This window comes from Leucopleurus acutus (assembly GCF_964270905.1).
Source record: "Leucopleurus acutus genome assembly, chromosome: 4".
NCBI lineage: Eukaryota > Metazoa > Chordata > Mammalia > Artiodactyla > Delphinidae > Leucopleurus > Leucopleurus acutus.
Window position 1 is genome coordinate 25,735,632 of NC_139146.1, and position 16,054 is coordinate 25,751,685.

Consider the following 16,054-nt stretch of genomic DNA (forward strand, 5'->3'; position numbering starts at 1 on the left):
TTATATTTTTATTATCATTTATATATTTGATCTTTTGTAGTTTTGATCCCCAAAAGGGCTTTTGGTGTCAACTACTTGAAGGAGGAAAGACCAAATGCCTTGGAAAAAGCAAAGGTCGAAAGTATCCACCCATGGATCCAGAGGTAATATTTTCCTCATCTTTGAAATACACTGGTAGAACCCACGCATACAACTATTTCAAAGCTAGTAGACAATATATTTGATTCCTTTTTCTGTTTTTTCGTTGCTATCAATAGTTTTATATATTTGGAAAATAAATAGACCAACAGAGATAGATGATTGATAGATATCTGTAGAAATTGTGTGCTGGGATGCAATTCAAACATAAATATTTACTGAACAGTAATTCCTTTCCAAATGTGTAAAGTACTTAAATAAATTATCTACTAAACAAGTGATTTTGGATACAATATATAAGCATTATTATTACATATTAAATACATATATCCAGTGCCTATACAATGCCTGGTACTGAGTTAAGCAAAGGAGAGTAAACTGCTCTGATCACCAATTACAACATATGGTGGAGAGGTTCTTCCACATCACCAAGCAAGGCTTAGACACCAGCTGGGTGTCCCACAACTCAACACCATTCTGACACTGTCTTCCCAAATAAATATAGTAACAGATCCCACAGGCTAAGGGCCACATCCTACAAGAGTCCCTCCCTGTTCAGGTTTTCACCTCAAGTCCCAAGTCCAGGTTATCACCTCCATCTTGAACCACTGGCTATAGATTGGACATTCCAAAACCCCCCTCCTTGGTTCTGATGAATATGCTAGAGTGGCTCCCAAAACTCAGAGAAACATTTTCCTTATTGGATCACTGTTTTATTACAAATGGATATAACTCAGAAATAGATATATGAGATATATCAGATATATGAGGTGCAGATATATGAGGTGCATAGGCCAAGATATGGGGTAAGGGTGTGGAGGTTCCATGCCTTTTCTGATTTCTCTAGTCTCTCTACATGTTCATCAACCCAGAAACTCTCCAAACCCCATCCTTTTTGGGTTTTTATGGAAGTTTCATTACAGTGACATGATTGATTAAATCACTGACAAATGGTGATTGATTCAACCTCCAGCCCCTCTCCCCCTTACCCCATGGTGAGGGGATAACATTAAAGTTCCAACCTTTTGCACCAGAGGGCACACAGCAGAAGCAAGAAGAACTACAATCCTGCAGCCTGTGGAACAAAAACCACATTCACAGAAAGATAGATAAGATGAAAAGGCAGAGGGCTATGTACCAGATGAAGGAACAAGATAAAACCACAGAAAAACAACTAAATGAAGTGGAGATAGGCAACCTTTCAGAAAAAGAATTCAGAATAATGATAGTGAAGATGATCCAGGACCTCAGAAAAAGAATGGAGGCAAAGATCAAGAAGATGCAAGAAATGTTTAACAAAGACCTAGAAGAATTAAAGAACAAACAAACAGAGATGAACAATACAATAACCGAAATGAAAACTACACTAGAAGGAATCAATAGCAGAATAACTGAGGCAGAAGAACAGAAAGTGACCTGGAAGACAGAATGGTGGAATTCACTGCTGCAGAACAGAATAAAGAAAAAAGAATGAAAAGAAATGAAGACAGCCTAAGAGACCTCTGGAACAACATTAAATGCAACAACATTTGCATTATAGGGGTCCCAGAAGGAGAAGAGAGAAAGGACCCCAGAAAATATTTGAAGAGATTATAGTCGAAAACTTCCCTAACATGGGAAAGGAAATAGCCACCCAAGTCCAGGAAGTGCAGTGAGTCCCATACAGGATAAACCCAAGGAGAAACATTCTGAGACACATAGTAATCAAATTGGCAAAAATTAAAGACAAAGAAAAATTATTAAATGCAGCAAGGGGAAAATGACAAACATACAAGGGAACTCCCATAAGGTTAACAGCTGATTTCTCAGCAGAAACTCTACAAGCCAGAAGGGAGTGGCATGATATACTTAAAGTGATGAAAGGGAAGAACCTACAACCAAGATTACTCTACCCGGCAAGGATCTCATTCAGATTCAATGGAGAAATCAAAAGCTTTACAGACAAGCAAAAGCAAAGAGAATTCAGCACCACCAAACCAGCTCTACAACAAATGCTAAAGGAACTTCTCTGAGTGGGAAACACAAGAGAAGAAAAGGACCTACAAAAACAAACCCAGGGGGGACCTTGAAGATGGCGGAAGAGTAAGACGGGGAGATCACCTTCCTTCCCACAGATACACCAGAAATACATCTACACGTGGAACAACTCCTACAGAACACCTACTGAAGGCTGGCAGAAGACCTCAGACCTCCCAAAAGGCAAGAAACTCCCCCACGTACCTGGGTAGGGCAAAAGAAAAAAAAAAGAAAAAACAGAGAAAAGAATAGGGACGGCACCTGCACCAGTGGGAGGGAGCTGTGAAGGAGGAAAAGTTTCCACACACTAGGAAGCCCCTTCGCGGGCGGAGACTGCGGGAGGCGGAGGGGGGAGCTTCGAAGCCGCGGAGGAGACCACAGCAACGGGTGCGGAGGGCAAAGCTGGGAGATTCCCGCACAGAGGATCAGGGCCGACCAGCACTCACCAGCCCGAGAGGCTTGTCTGCTCACCCGCCGGGGCGGGCGGGGCTGCGAGCTGAGGCTCTGAGGCTCGGGTTTTGGTTTCGGACAGAGCGCAGGGAGAGGACTGGGGTTGGCAGCTTGAACATAGCCTGAAGGGGTTAGTGCACCACGGCTAGCCGGGAGGGATTCCGGGGAAAAGTCTGCACCTGCCGAAGAGGCAAGAGACTTTTTCTTCCCTCTTTGTTTCCTGGTGCGTGAGGAGAGGGGTTTAAGAATGCTGCTTAAAGGAGCTCCAGAAACGGGCATGAGCCGCGGCTAAAAGCACGAACCCCAGGGACGGGCGCGAGCCGCGGCTAAAAGCGCGGACCCCAGAGACGGGCGGGAGACGCTAAGGCTGCTGCTGCTGCCACCAAGGGGCCTGTGTGCGAGCACAGGTCACTCTCCACACCCCTCTTCCGCGGAGCCTGTGCAGCCCGCCACTGCCAGGTTCCCGGGATCCAGGGACAACTTCCCGGGAGAGCGCACGGCGGGCCTCAGGCTTCTGCAAAGTTACGGCGGACTTTGCCACCGCAGGCCCGCCCCGCACTCCGTGCCCCTCCCTCCCCGCCGGCCTGAGTGCGCCAGAGCCCCCGAATCAGCGGCTCCTTTAACCCGTCCTGTCTGAGCAAAAAACAGACGCCCTCCGGCGACCTACACGCAGAGGCGGGGCCAAATCCAAAGCTGAGCCCCTGGGAGCTGTGAGAACAAAGAAGAGAAAGGGGAATCTCTCCCAGCAGCCTCAGGAGCAGCGGATTAAAGCTCCACAATCAACTTGATGTACCCTGCATCTGTGGAATACATGAATAGACAACGAATCATCCCAAATTAAGGAAGTGGACTTTAGGAGCGAGATCTATGATTTTTTTCCCTTTTCCTCTTTTTGTGAATGTGTATGTGCGTGCTTCTGTGTGAGATCTTGTCTGTATAGTCTTGCTTCCACCATTTGTCCTAAGGTTATATCCGTCCATGGTTTTTTTTTAAAATATTTTTCTTAATAATTAATTTTAATTTTAATAACGTTATTATACTTTACCTTCGTTCTTTCTTTCTTTCTTTCCTTCCTTCCTTCCCTCCTTTAGACAATGAATCATCCCAAATTGAGGAGGTGGGCTCTGAGAGCAAGATTTAGGATTTTTCCCCCTTTACCTCTTTTAGTGATGGTGTATGTGTATGCTTCTGTGTAAGATTTTGTCTGTAAAGCTTTGCTTCCAACATTTGTCCTAAGGTTCTATCTGTCCCTTTTTTTTAAATAAGAATTTTTTAATTCAATAACTTTATTATACTTTATTTTATTTTTACTGTATCTTCTTTCTTTCTTTTTTCCTTCTTTCCCTCCTTCCTTCCTTCCTCCCTCCCTCCCTCCCTCCTTTCTTTCCTTCTTGCCTTCTTTCCTTCTTTGCTTCTTTCTTTCTTTCTCCCTTCCTTCCTTCCTTCCTTCCTTCCTTCCCTCCTTTCCTTCTTTTTCCTTCTTTCTTTCCTCATACTTCTACTAATTCTCTCTACTTTTTCTCCCTTTTATTCTGAGCCGTGTGGATGAAAGGCTCTTGGTGCTCCAGCCAGGAGTCAGGGCTCTATCTCTGAGCTAGGAGAGCCAACTTCAGGACACTGGTCAACAAGAGACCTCCCAGCTCTACATAATATCAAACGGCGAAAATCTCCCAGAGATCTCCATCTTAACACCAGCACCCAGCTTCACTCAATGACCAGCAAGCCACAGTGCTGGACAACCTATTCCAAACAACTAGCAAAACAGAAACACAACCCCACCCATTAGCAGAGAGGCTGCCTAAAATCATAATAAGGCCACAGACACCCCAAAACACACCACCAGACGTGAACCTGCCCACTAGAGAGACAAGATCCAGCCTCATCCACCAGAACACAGGCACTAGTCCCCTCCACCAGGAAGCCTACACAACCCACTGAACCAACCTTAGCCACTGGGGACAGACACTGAAAACAGCAGGAACTACGAACCTGCAGCCTTCAAAAAGGAGACCCCAAACACAGTAAGATAAGCAAAATGAGAAGACAGAAAAACACACAGCAGATGAAGGAGCAAGATAAAAATGCACCAGACCTAACAAATGAAGAGGAAATAGGCAGTCTACCTGAAAGAGAATTCAGAATAATGATAGTAAGGATGATCCGAAATCTTGGAAATAGAATGGACAAAATGCAATAGAAGAAATAAAGATGAAACAAGCAACGATGAACAACACAATACATGAAATTAAAAGTACTCTAGATGGGATCAATAGCAGAATAACTGAGGCAGAAGAACGGATAAGTGACCTGGAAGATAAAATAGTGGAAATAACTACTGCAGAGCAGAATAAAGAAAAAAGAATGAAAAGAACTGAGGACAGTCTCAGAGACCTCTGGGACAACATCAAACGCACCAACATTCAAATTATAGGGGTTCCAGAAGAAGAAGAGAAAAAGAAAGGGACTGAGAAAATATTTGAAGAGATTATAGTTGAAAACTTCCCTAATATGGGAAAGGAAATAGTTAATCAAGTCCAGGAAGCACAGAGAGTCCCATACAGGATAAATCCAAGGAGAAACACGCCAAGACACATATTAATCAAACTGTCAAAAATTAAATACAAAGAAAGCATATTAAAAGCAGCAAGGGAAAAACAACAAATAACACACAAGGGAATCCCCATAAGGTTAACAGCTGATCTCTCAGCAGAAACCCTACAAGCCAGAAGGGAGTGGCAAGACATACTGAAAGTGATGAAGGAGAAAAACCTGCAGCCAAGACTACTCTACCCAGCAAGGATCTCATTCAGATTTGATGGAAAAATTAAAACCTTTACAGACAGCAAAAGCTGAGAGAGTTCAGCACCACCAAACCAGCTTTACAACAAATGCTAAAGGAACTTCTCTAGACAAGAAACACAAGAGAAGGAAAAGACCTCTAATAACGAACCCAAAACAGTTTAGAAAATGGGAATAGGAACATACGTATCGATAATTACCTTAAAGGTAAATGGACTAAATGCTCCCACCAAAAGACACAGATTGGCTGAATGGATACAAAAACAAGACCCTTATATATGCTGTCTACAGGAGACCCACTTCAGACCTAGAGACACATACAGACTGAAAGTAAGGGGATGGAAAAAGATATTCCATGCAAATGGAAACCAAAAGAAAGCTGGAGTAGCAATTCTCATATCAGACAATATAGACTTTAAAATAAGGACTATTAAAAGAGACAAAGGACACTACATAATGATCAAGGGATCGATCCAAGAAGAAGATATAACAATTGTAAATATTTATGCACCCAACATAGGAGCACCTCAATACATAAGGCAAATACTAACAGCCATAAAAGGGGAAATCGACAGTAACACATTCAGAGTAGGGGACTTAAAGACCCCACTTTCACCCATGGACAGATCATCCAAAATGAAAATAAATAAGGAAACACAAGCTTTAAATGATACATTAAACAAGATGGACTTAATTGATATTTATAGGACACTCCATCCAAAAACAACAGAATACACATCTTTCTCAAGTGCTCATGGAACATTCTCCAGGATAGATCATATCTTGGGTCACAAATCAAGCCTTGGTAAATTTAAGAAAATTGAAATTGTATCAAGTATCTTTTCTGACCACAACGCCATGAGACTAGATATCAATTACAGGAAAAGATCTGTAAAAAATACAAACACATGGAGGCTAAACAATACACTACTTAATAATGAAGTGATCACTGAAAAAATCAAAGAGGAAATAAAAAAATACCTAGAAACAAATGTCAATGGAGACACAACGACCCAAAATCTATGGGATGCAGCAAAAGCAGTTCGGAGGGGGAAGTTTATAGCAATACAAGCCCACCTTAAGAAGCAGGAAACATCTCGAATAAACAACCTAACCTTGCACTTCAAGCAATTAGAGAAAGAAGAACAAGAAAACCCCAAAGCTAGCAGAAGGAAAGAAATCATAAAAATCAGATCAGAAATAAATGAAAAAGAAAAGAAGGAAACAATAGCAAAGATCAATAAAACTAAAAGCTGGTTCTTTGAGAAGATAAACAAAATTGATAAACCACTAGCCAGACTCATCAAGAAAAAAAGTGAGAAGACTCAATACAATTAGAAATGAAAAAGGAGAGGTAACAACTGACACTGCAGAAATAAAAAAGATCATAAGAGATAACTACAAGCAACTCTATGCCAATAAAATGGACAATCTGGAAGAAATAGACAAATTCTTAGAAATGCACAACCTGCCAAGACTGAATCAGGAAGAAATAGAAAATATGAACAGACCAATCACAAGCACTGAAATTGAAACTGTGATTAAAAAATCTTCCAACAAACAAAAGCCCAGGACCAGACGGCTTCACAGGCGAATTCTATCAAACATTTAGAGAAGAGCTAACACCTATCCTTCTCAAACTCTTTCAAAATATAACAGAGGGAGGAACACTCCGAAATTCCTTCTACGAGGCCACCATCACCTTGATACCAAAACCAGACAAGGATGTCACAAAGAAAGAAAACTACAGGCCAATATCACTGATGAACATAGATGCAAAAATCCTCAACAAAATACTAGCAAACAGAATCCAACAGTACATTAAAAGGATCATACACCATGATCAAGTGGGGTTTATTCCAGGAATGCAAGGATTCTTCAATATATGCAAATCTATCAATGTGATAAACCATATTAACAAATTGAAGGAGAAAAACCATATGGTCATCTCAATAGATGCAGAGAAAGCTTTTGACAAAATTCAACACCCATTTATGATAAAAACCCTGCAGAAAGTAGGCATAGAGGGAACTTTCCTCCACATAATAAAGGCAATATATGACAAGCCCATAGCAAACATCATCCTCAATGGTGAAAAACTGAAAGCATTTCCACTAAGATCAGGAACAAGACAAGGTTGCCCACTCTCACCACTCTTATTCAACACAGTTTTGGAAGTTTTAGCCACAGCAATCAGAGAAGAAAAGGAAATAAAAGGAATCCAAATCGGAAAAGAAGAAGTAAAGCTGTCACTGTTTGCAGATGACATGATCCTATACATAGAGAATCCTAAAGATGCTACCAGAAAACTACTAGAGCTAATCGATGAATTTGGTAAAGTGGCAGGATACAAAATTAATGCACAGAAATCTCTGGCATGCCTATATACTAATGATGAAAAATCTGATAGTGAAATCAAGAAAACACTCCCATTTACCATTGCAACAAAAAGAATAAAATATCTAGGAATAAACCTACCTAAGGAGACAAAAGACCTGTATGCAGAAAATTATAAGACACTGATGAAAGAAATTAAAGATGATACAAATAGATGGAGAGATATACCATGTTCTTGGATTGGAAGAATCAACATTGTGAAAATGACTTACTACCCAAAGCAATCTATAGATTCAATGCAATCCCTATCAAACTACCACTGGCATTTTTCACAGAACTAGAACAAACAATTTAGCAATTTGTATGGAAACACAAAAGACCCCGCATAGCCAAAGCAATCTTGAGAACAAAAAAAAGAACTGGAGGAATCAGGCCACCTGACTTCAGACTATACTATAAAGCTACAGTAATCAAGACAGTATGGTACTGGCACAAAAACAGAAAGATAGATCAATGGAACACTATAGAAAGCCCAGAGATAAACCCACGCACATATGATCACCTTATCTTTGTTAAAGGAGGCAGGAATGTACAGTGGAGAAAAGACAGCCTCTTCAATAAGTGGTGCTGGGAAAACTGGACAGGTACATGTAAAAGTATGAGATTAGATCACTCCCTAACACCATACACAAAAATAAGCTCAAAATGGATTAAAGACCTAAATGTACGGCCAGAAACTATCAAACTCTTAGAGGAAAGCATAGGGAGAACACTCTATGACATTAATCACAGCAAGATCCTTTTTGACCCACCTCCTAGAGAAATGGAAATAAAAACAAAAATAAACAAATGGGACCTAATGAAACTTCAAAGCTTTTGCACAGCAAAGGAAACAATAAACAAGACCAAAAGACAACCCTCAGAATGGGAGAACATATTTGCAAATGAAGCAACTGACAAAGGATTAATCTCCAAAATTTACAAGCAGCTCATGCAGCTCAATAACAAAAAAACAAACAACCCAATCCTAAAAATGGGCAGAAGACCGAAATAGACATTTCTGCAAAGAAGATATACAGACTGCCAACAAACACATGAAAGAATGCTCAACATCATTAATCATTAGAGAAATGCAAATCAAAACTACAATGAGAAATCATCTCACACCAGTCAGAATGGCCATCACCAAAATATCTAGAAACAACAAATGCTGGAGAGGGTGTGGAGAAAAGGGAACACTCTTGCACTGCTGGTGGGAGTGTGAATTGGTTCAGCCACTGTGGAGAACAGTATGGAGGTTCCTTAAAAAACTACAAATAGAACTACCATATGACCCAGCAATCCCACTACTGGGCATATACCCTGAGAAAACCAAAATTCAAAAAGAGTCATGTACCAAAATGTTCATTGCAGCTCTATTTACAGTGGCCCAGAGATGGAAACAACCTAAGTGCCCATCATCAGATGAATGGATAAAGAAGATGTGGCACATATATACAATGGAATATTACTCAGCCATAAAAAGAAACGAAATTGAGCCATTTGTAATGAGGTGGATAGACCTAGAGTCTGTCATACAGAGTGAAGTAAGTCAGAAAGAAAAAGACAAATACCGTATGCTAACACATATATATGGAATTTAAGAAAAAAAAATGTCATGAAGAACCTAGGGGTAAGGCAGGAATAAAGACGCAGACCTACTAGAGAACAGACTTGCGGTTATGGGGAGGGGCAAGGGTGAGCTGTGACAGGGCGAGAGAGAGTCATGGACATATACACACTAACAAACGTAGTAAGGTAGATAGCTAGTGGGAAGCAGCCGCATGGCACAGGGATATTGGCTCGGTGCTTTGTGACAGCCTGGAGGGGTGGGATAGGGAGGGTTGGAGGGAGGGAGACGCAAGAGGGAAGACATATGAGAACATATGTATATGTATAACTGATTCACTTTGTTATAAAGCAGAAACTAACACACCATTGTAAAGCAATTATACCCCAATAAAGATGTTAAAAAAAAAATCCAAAACAATTAAGAAAATGGTCACAGGAACATACATATTGATAATTACCTTAAACGTGAATGGATTAAAATGCTCCAACCAAAAGACACAGGCTTGCTGAATGGATACAAAAACAAGTCTACAAGAGACGCACTTCAGATCCAGGGACACATACAGACTGAAAGTGAGGGGATGGGAAAAGATATTCCATGCAAATGGAAATCCAAAGAAAGCTGGAGTAGCTATACTCATATCAGATAAAATAGACTTTAAAATAAAGAATGTCACAAGAGACAAGGAAGGACACTACATAATGATCAAGGGATCAATCCAAGAAGAAGATATAACAATTATAAATATATATGCTCCCAACATAGGAGCACCTCAATACATAAGGCAACTGCTAACAGCTGTAAAAGAGGAAATCAACAGTAACACAATAATAGTGGGGGACTTTAACACCTCACTTACACCAATGGACAGATCATCCAAAATGAAAATAAACACAAGCTTTAAATGACACAATAGACCACATAGATTTATAGGATATTCCATCCAGAAACCGCACATTACACTATCTTCTCAAGTGCGCACGGAACATTCTCCAGGATAGATCACATCTTGGGTCACAAATCAAGCCTCAGTAAATTTAAGAAAACTGAAATCACATCAAGCATCTTTTCTGACCACAATGCTGTGAGATTAGAAATGTTACAGGGAAAAAATGTAAAAAACACAAACACATGGACTATGCAATACATTACTAAATAACCAAGAGATCACTGAAGAAATCAAAGAGGAAATCAAAAAATACCTAGAAAAAAATGACATGAAAATATGACGATCCAAATCCTATGGGATGCAGCAAAAGCAGTTTTAAGAGGGAAGTTTATAGCTATACAAGCCTACCTCAAGAAACAAGAAAAATCTCAAATAAACAATCTAACCTTACACCTAAAGGAACTAGAGAAAGAAGAACAAACAAAACTCAAAGTTAGCAGAAGGAAAGAAATCATAAATATCAGAGCAGAAATAAATGAAATAGAAACAAAGAAAACAATAGCAAAGATCAATAAAACTAAAAGCTGGTTCTTTGAGAAGATAAATAAAATTGATAAACCATTAGCCAGACTCAAGAAAAAGAGGGAGAGGACTCAAATCAATAAAATTAGATACGAAAAAGGAGAAGTTAAACAGACACCGCAGAAATACAAAGCATCCTAAGAGACTACTACAAGCAACTCTATGCCAATAAAATGGACAACCTGGAAGAAATGGACACATTCTTAGAAAGGTATAACCTTCCAAGACTGAACCAGGAAGAAATAGAAAATATGAACAGATGAATCACAATGAATGAAATTGAAACTGTGATTAAAAATCTTCCAGCAAACAAAAGTCCAGGACCAGATGGCTTCACAGGTGAATTCTATCAAACACTTAGAGAAGAGCTAACACCCATCCTTCTCAAACTCTTCCAAAAAATTGCAGAGGAAGGAACACTCCCAAACTCATTCTATGAGGCCACCATCACCCTGATACCAAAACCAGACAAAGATACTACAAAAAAGAAAATTACAGACCAATATCACTGATGAATATACATGCAAAAATTCTCAACAAAATACAAGCAAACAGAATCCAACAACACATTAAAAGGATCATACACCATGATCAAGTGGGATTTATCCCAGGGATGCAAGGATTCTTCAATATATACAAATCAATCAATGTAATACACCATATTAACAAATTGAAGAATAAAAACTATATGATCATCTCAATAGATGCAGAAAAAGCTTTTGACAAAATTCAACACCCATTTATGACACAAAACTCTCCAGAAAGTGGGCATAGAGGGAACCTACCTCAACATAATAAAGGCCATATATGACAAACCCACAGCAAACATCATTCTCAATGGTGAAAAACTGAAAGCATTTCCTCTAAGATAAGGAAAAACACAAGGATGTCCACTCTCACCACTATTGTTCAACATAGTCTTGGAAGTCCTAGCCACGGCAATCAGAAAAGAAAAAGAAATAAAAGGAATACACATTGGAAAAGAAGAAGTAAACCTGTCACTGTTTGCAGATGACATGATACTATACATAGAGAATCTTAAAGATGCCACCAGAAAACTACTAGAGCTAATCAATGAATTTGGTTAAGTTGCAGGATACAAAATTAATGCACAGAAATCTCTTGCATTCCTATACATTAATGATGAAAAATCTGAAAGAGAAATTAAGGAAACACTCCCATTTACCACTGCAACAAAAAGAATAAAATACCTAGGAATAAACCTACCTAAGGAGACAAAAGACCTGTATGCAGAAAATTATAAGACACTGATTAAAGAGATTAAAGATGATACCAACAGATGGAGAGATATACCATGTTCTTAGATTGGAAGAATCAATATTGTAAAAATGACTATACTACCCAAAGCAATCTACAGATTCAATGCAATCCCTATCAAATTACCAATGACATTTTTTACGGAACTAGAACAAAAAAATCTTAAAATTTGTATGGAAACACAAAAGACCCCGAATAGCCAAAGCAGTCTTGAGGGAAAAAAATGGAGCTGGAGGAATCACACTCCCTGACTTCAGACTATACTACAAAGCTACATTAATCAAGACAGTATGGTACTGGCACAAAAACAGAAACATATATTAATGGAACAAGATAGAAAGCCCAGAGATAAACCCATGCACCTATGGTCAACTAATCTATGACAAAGGAGGCAAAGATATACAATGGAGAAAAGACAGCCTCTTCAATAAGTGGTGCTAGGAAAACTGGACAGCTACATGTAAAAGAATGAAATTAGAACACTCCCTAACACCATACACAAAAATAAATTTAAAATAGATTCAAGACCTAAATGTAAGTCTGGACACTATAAAACTCTTAGAGGAAAACATAGGAAGAACACTCTTTGACATAAATCACAGCAAGATCTTTTTTGATCTACCTCCTAGAGTAATGGAAATAAAAACCAAAATATACAAATGGGACCAAATGAAACTTAAAAGCTTTTACACAGCAAAGGAAACTACAAACAAGACAAAAAGACAACCCTCAGAATGGGAGAAAATATTTGCAAATGAATCAATGGACAAAGGGTTAATCTCCTAACTATATAAACAGCTCATCAATATTAAAGAACAAACAACCCAATCCAAAAATGGGCAGAAGACCTAAATAGACATTTCTGCAAAGAGGACATACAGATGGCCAAGAGGCACATGAAGAGCTGCTCAACATCACTATTAGAGAAATGCAAATCAAAACTACAATGAGGTATCACCTCACACCAGTTAGAATGGGCATCATCAGAAAATCTACAAACAACAAATGCTGGAGAGGGTGTGGAGAAAAGGGAATCCTCTTGCACTGTTGGTGGGAATGTACATTGATACAGCCACTATGGAGAACAGTATGGAGGTTCCTTAAAAAACTAAAAATAGAATTACCATATGAACCAGCAATCCCACTACTGGGCATATACCCAGAGAAAACCGTTATTCAAAAAGACACATGCACCCCAATATTCATTGCAGCACTATTTACAATAGCCAGGTCATGGAAGCAACCTAAATGCCCATCGACAGACGAATGGATAAAGAAGTGGTGGTACATGTATACAATGGAATATTACTCAGCCATAAAAAGGAACGAAATTGGGTCATTTGTTGAGACGTGGATGGATCTAGAGACTGTCATACAGAGTGAAGTAAGTCAGAAAGAGAAAAACAAATATCGTATATTAACGCATGTATGTGGAACCTAGAAAAATGGTACAGATGAACTGGTTTGCAGGGCAGAAGTTGAGACACAGTTGTAGAGGACAAACGTATGGACACCAAGGGGGGAAAGCCCTATGGGGTGTGGGGATGGTGGTGTGATGAATTGGGCGATTGGGATTGACATGTATACACTGATGTGTATAAAACTGATGACTAATAAGAACCTGCTGTATAAAAAATTTAAAAATAAAAAGTTCCAACCTTTTAACCACAAGGTTGGTTCCCCATGCCACCAGCCTCCATTCTTAGTGGGGTCCATAAGCCACCTCATCAACATAACAAAATATACCTTTATCACTATCTCACTTAGGAAATTCCAAGGGTTTTAGAAGCTCTGTGCCAGAAATGGGGCCAATGATCAACTTCATATTTCTTATTATGAATCACAATATCACAAATAGGATACAGGATAAAACAGTTATGAGCTCAGATTTATTATAGGAGAATAAGTTAGTTACAGTCACTTGTTTATAATAAGATACACAAAACAATGTGAAACTACAAAAAGGCAGGGGAAAAAAATCTTTCAATAAAAGTTATAGTATGAGGAGACAGCCTAGGATTGGGAAACCAATTAGCAATCAACTGAGCAGATATAATGAGTATCTCTCCTAAGACAAGGTGGGCAAAAGGAGGACGGAAGATATTAGGTATTACTATGGATATAGAAGAACCAGAAGGTCCTCAAACTATACCTTTGAACTCAATAATTTCAAAAGGCCTTCAAAAATCACTTTAATCTACCAAGAAATCAATGTAAAATTCCACTACTTCTTTAAAAATCTTATCCAGAATTTGAAGTGTTTACAATCTGGTTTAAGGGTAGAAATGTAACGAAATTCCTGGTTAATGGTACAAGACAAAATGTAGTTATGTTAAGTCCATTTCCACAGTACACACAAAAGTGGCTAAGGGAGTTTTAGGAAGAAAGAGACTCATTTGTGCTAAAATATTGGGAGGGCTTAAGAGAGATGGTGTAACTTTGACCAGATGGAAGCCGATACGTGGGCCATTGCTGCCTATATTTTCACAGGAAAAATGTTCATCTCTACTATTTTATCAAAGAGACACAGAACTATGTTCATTGGGTTCTAATATGAGGTAAGTGACATCCACAGAGAAAGACCAATTATAAATTTTCTGTCTTCCAGAAATAAAACAAACTAAAACCACAGATGTATCTGATAATCCTTTTTTAAACCATTTATCTAAAAATGGCCCATCACTCCAGCTTGGTTAGGAATATAAGAATCACAGGAAAGATCATTATAGTGATCTTTATAATGAGACCTTATAATATCTTTGAAGAAGAAATGCTTAATGATTTTTCAAAAAAACTGTTTTGGTCCTGAATAAATATAGAAAACGTTTTATAAATTGCAAGTTATTTCTTTAATCATGAAATTTAGCTTTTGTGATTATGTTCATTTTTCATCTTTATGCTATGACCCAATTTTACATAAAGTGACCAATTTAAAAAATAGATGTTTTTTCTGTAGATTTGGTACCACATCTGGTCCCTACGTACCTCATTCTTCTTTAGTATTATATACTTCTTATCAACTTTTCTCCCTACATAGACTTCAGCAATCCCTTAATAAATTGGTGTTTTAGTGGTTGTATAAGGCACGTAAGCTATACCTGGACCCATTTTTATTTTACAGCTATACTTCTGCCAAATATTTTCTAATGGTAAAAATGAGTGATATCTGCAGAAAAATACAAAGAAATACCTATTTTACAGCAGGTCCTAGTGAAGTAGAATTTCTTAAGAAATGTGCGCAATCTCATTTAATGAACTTATAGCTTCCTTTGCCTTCTTTTTCTTTTCACTTTTCAGTCTAGAACCTTCCTCTCTAATTACTACCGAGATCATAATGTGGAACTGTCCAAACTGCTACACAGACTGGGGCAGCCTCTCCCATCATGGCTGAGACAGGAGCTACAAAAAGTGAGATAGCACTGGAGAGAAGAACCAAGGCTCCCAAGATACTGACTTTTACTATGAAACAGAAAAACAAACCCCCCATCTTTTATCCCCTTAATGCACTTGTGACTGTCAACAGAGGATGGTGTGAATAAATCTCCTTCTATCTTTTTCATAAAATGAAAACTGTTATATATGCACTCATTGGCAATTACTAGCATCAATCCCTGTGTGACTTTTGAGAAATAATGTGGGGTTTTGTGGCATTACCCAGTTTCCAATGTGGGGATCATGACACAGCCCAGTTCCTCTGTTGACCATAAGGTTTCAGAAACTGTTTGACTGAGAACACTGATTATATGCAAGAGACAAATTAGAATCTTGAGGAAAAGATAAGGACTGAGATATCTGTAAATGAGGCTAGTAGTAACCCAATATCTGAATTAAGGGCTTACATTTTCCCTTGCTAATTTAAAAACAATTTTGATTTTGTTATGAAATTATAAGTATAATCCTATGCTCTTATTTTGAGCAGTTATTACTTATTATATTTAGCCCACACATGTTTT

At 38.6% G+C, this 16,054-nt stretch overlaps 1 protein-coding gene across 1 annotated transcript in view; it reads left to right on the plus strand.

Annotated features, from left to right (window-relative positions):
• Positions 1-15,518, plus strand: part of LOC309961292 (bifunctional heparan sulfate N-deacetylase/N-sulfotransferase 4) — a gene marked incomplete at both ends in the record, with an annotated part of 246,085 nt that extends 230,567 nt beyond the window's left edge. The window contains 2 exons of the mRNA XM_082838393.1: positions 41-143; positions 15,399-15,518. Coding sequence (XP_082694519.1) covers positions 41-143; positions 15,399-15,518 — 223 coding nt within the window. The remainder of the gene's footprint in view (positions 1-40; positions 144-15,398) is intronic.
• Between the last annotated feature and the right edge of the window lie 536 nt (positions 15,519-16,054).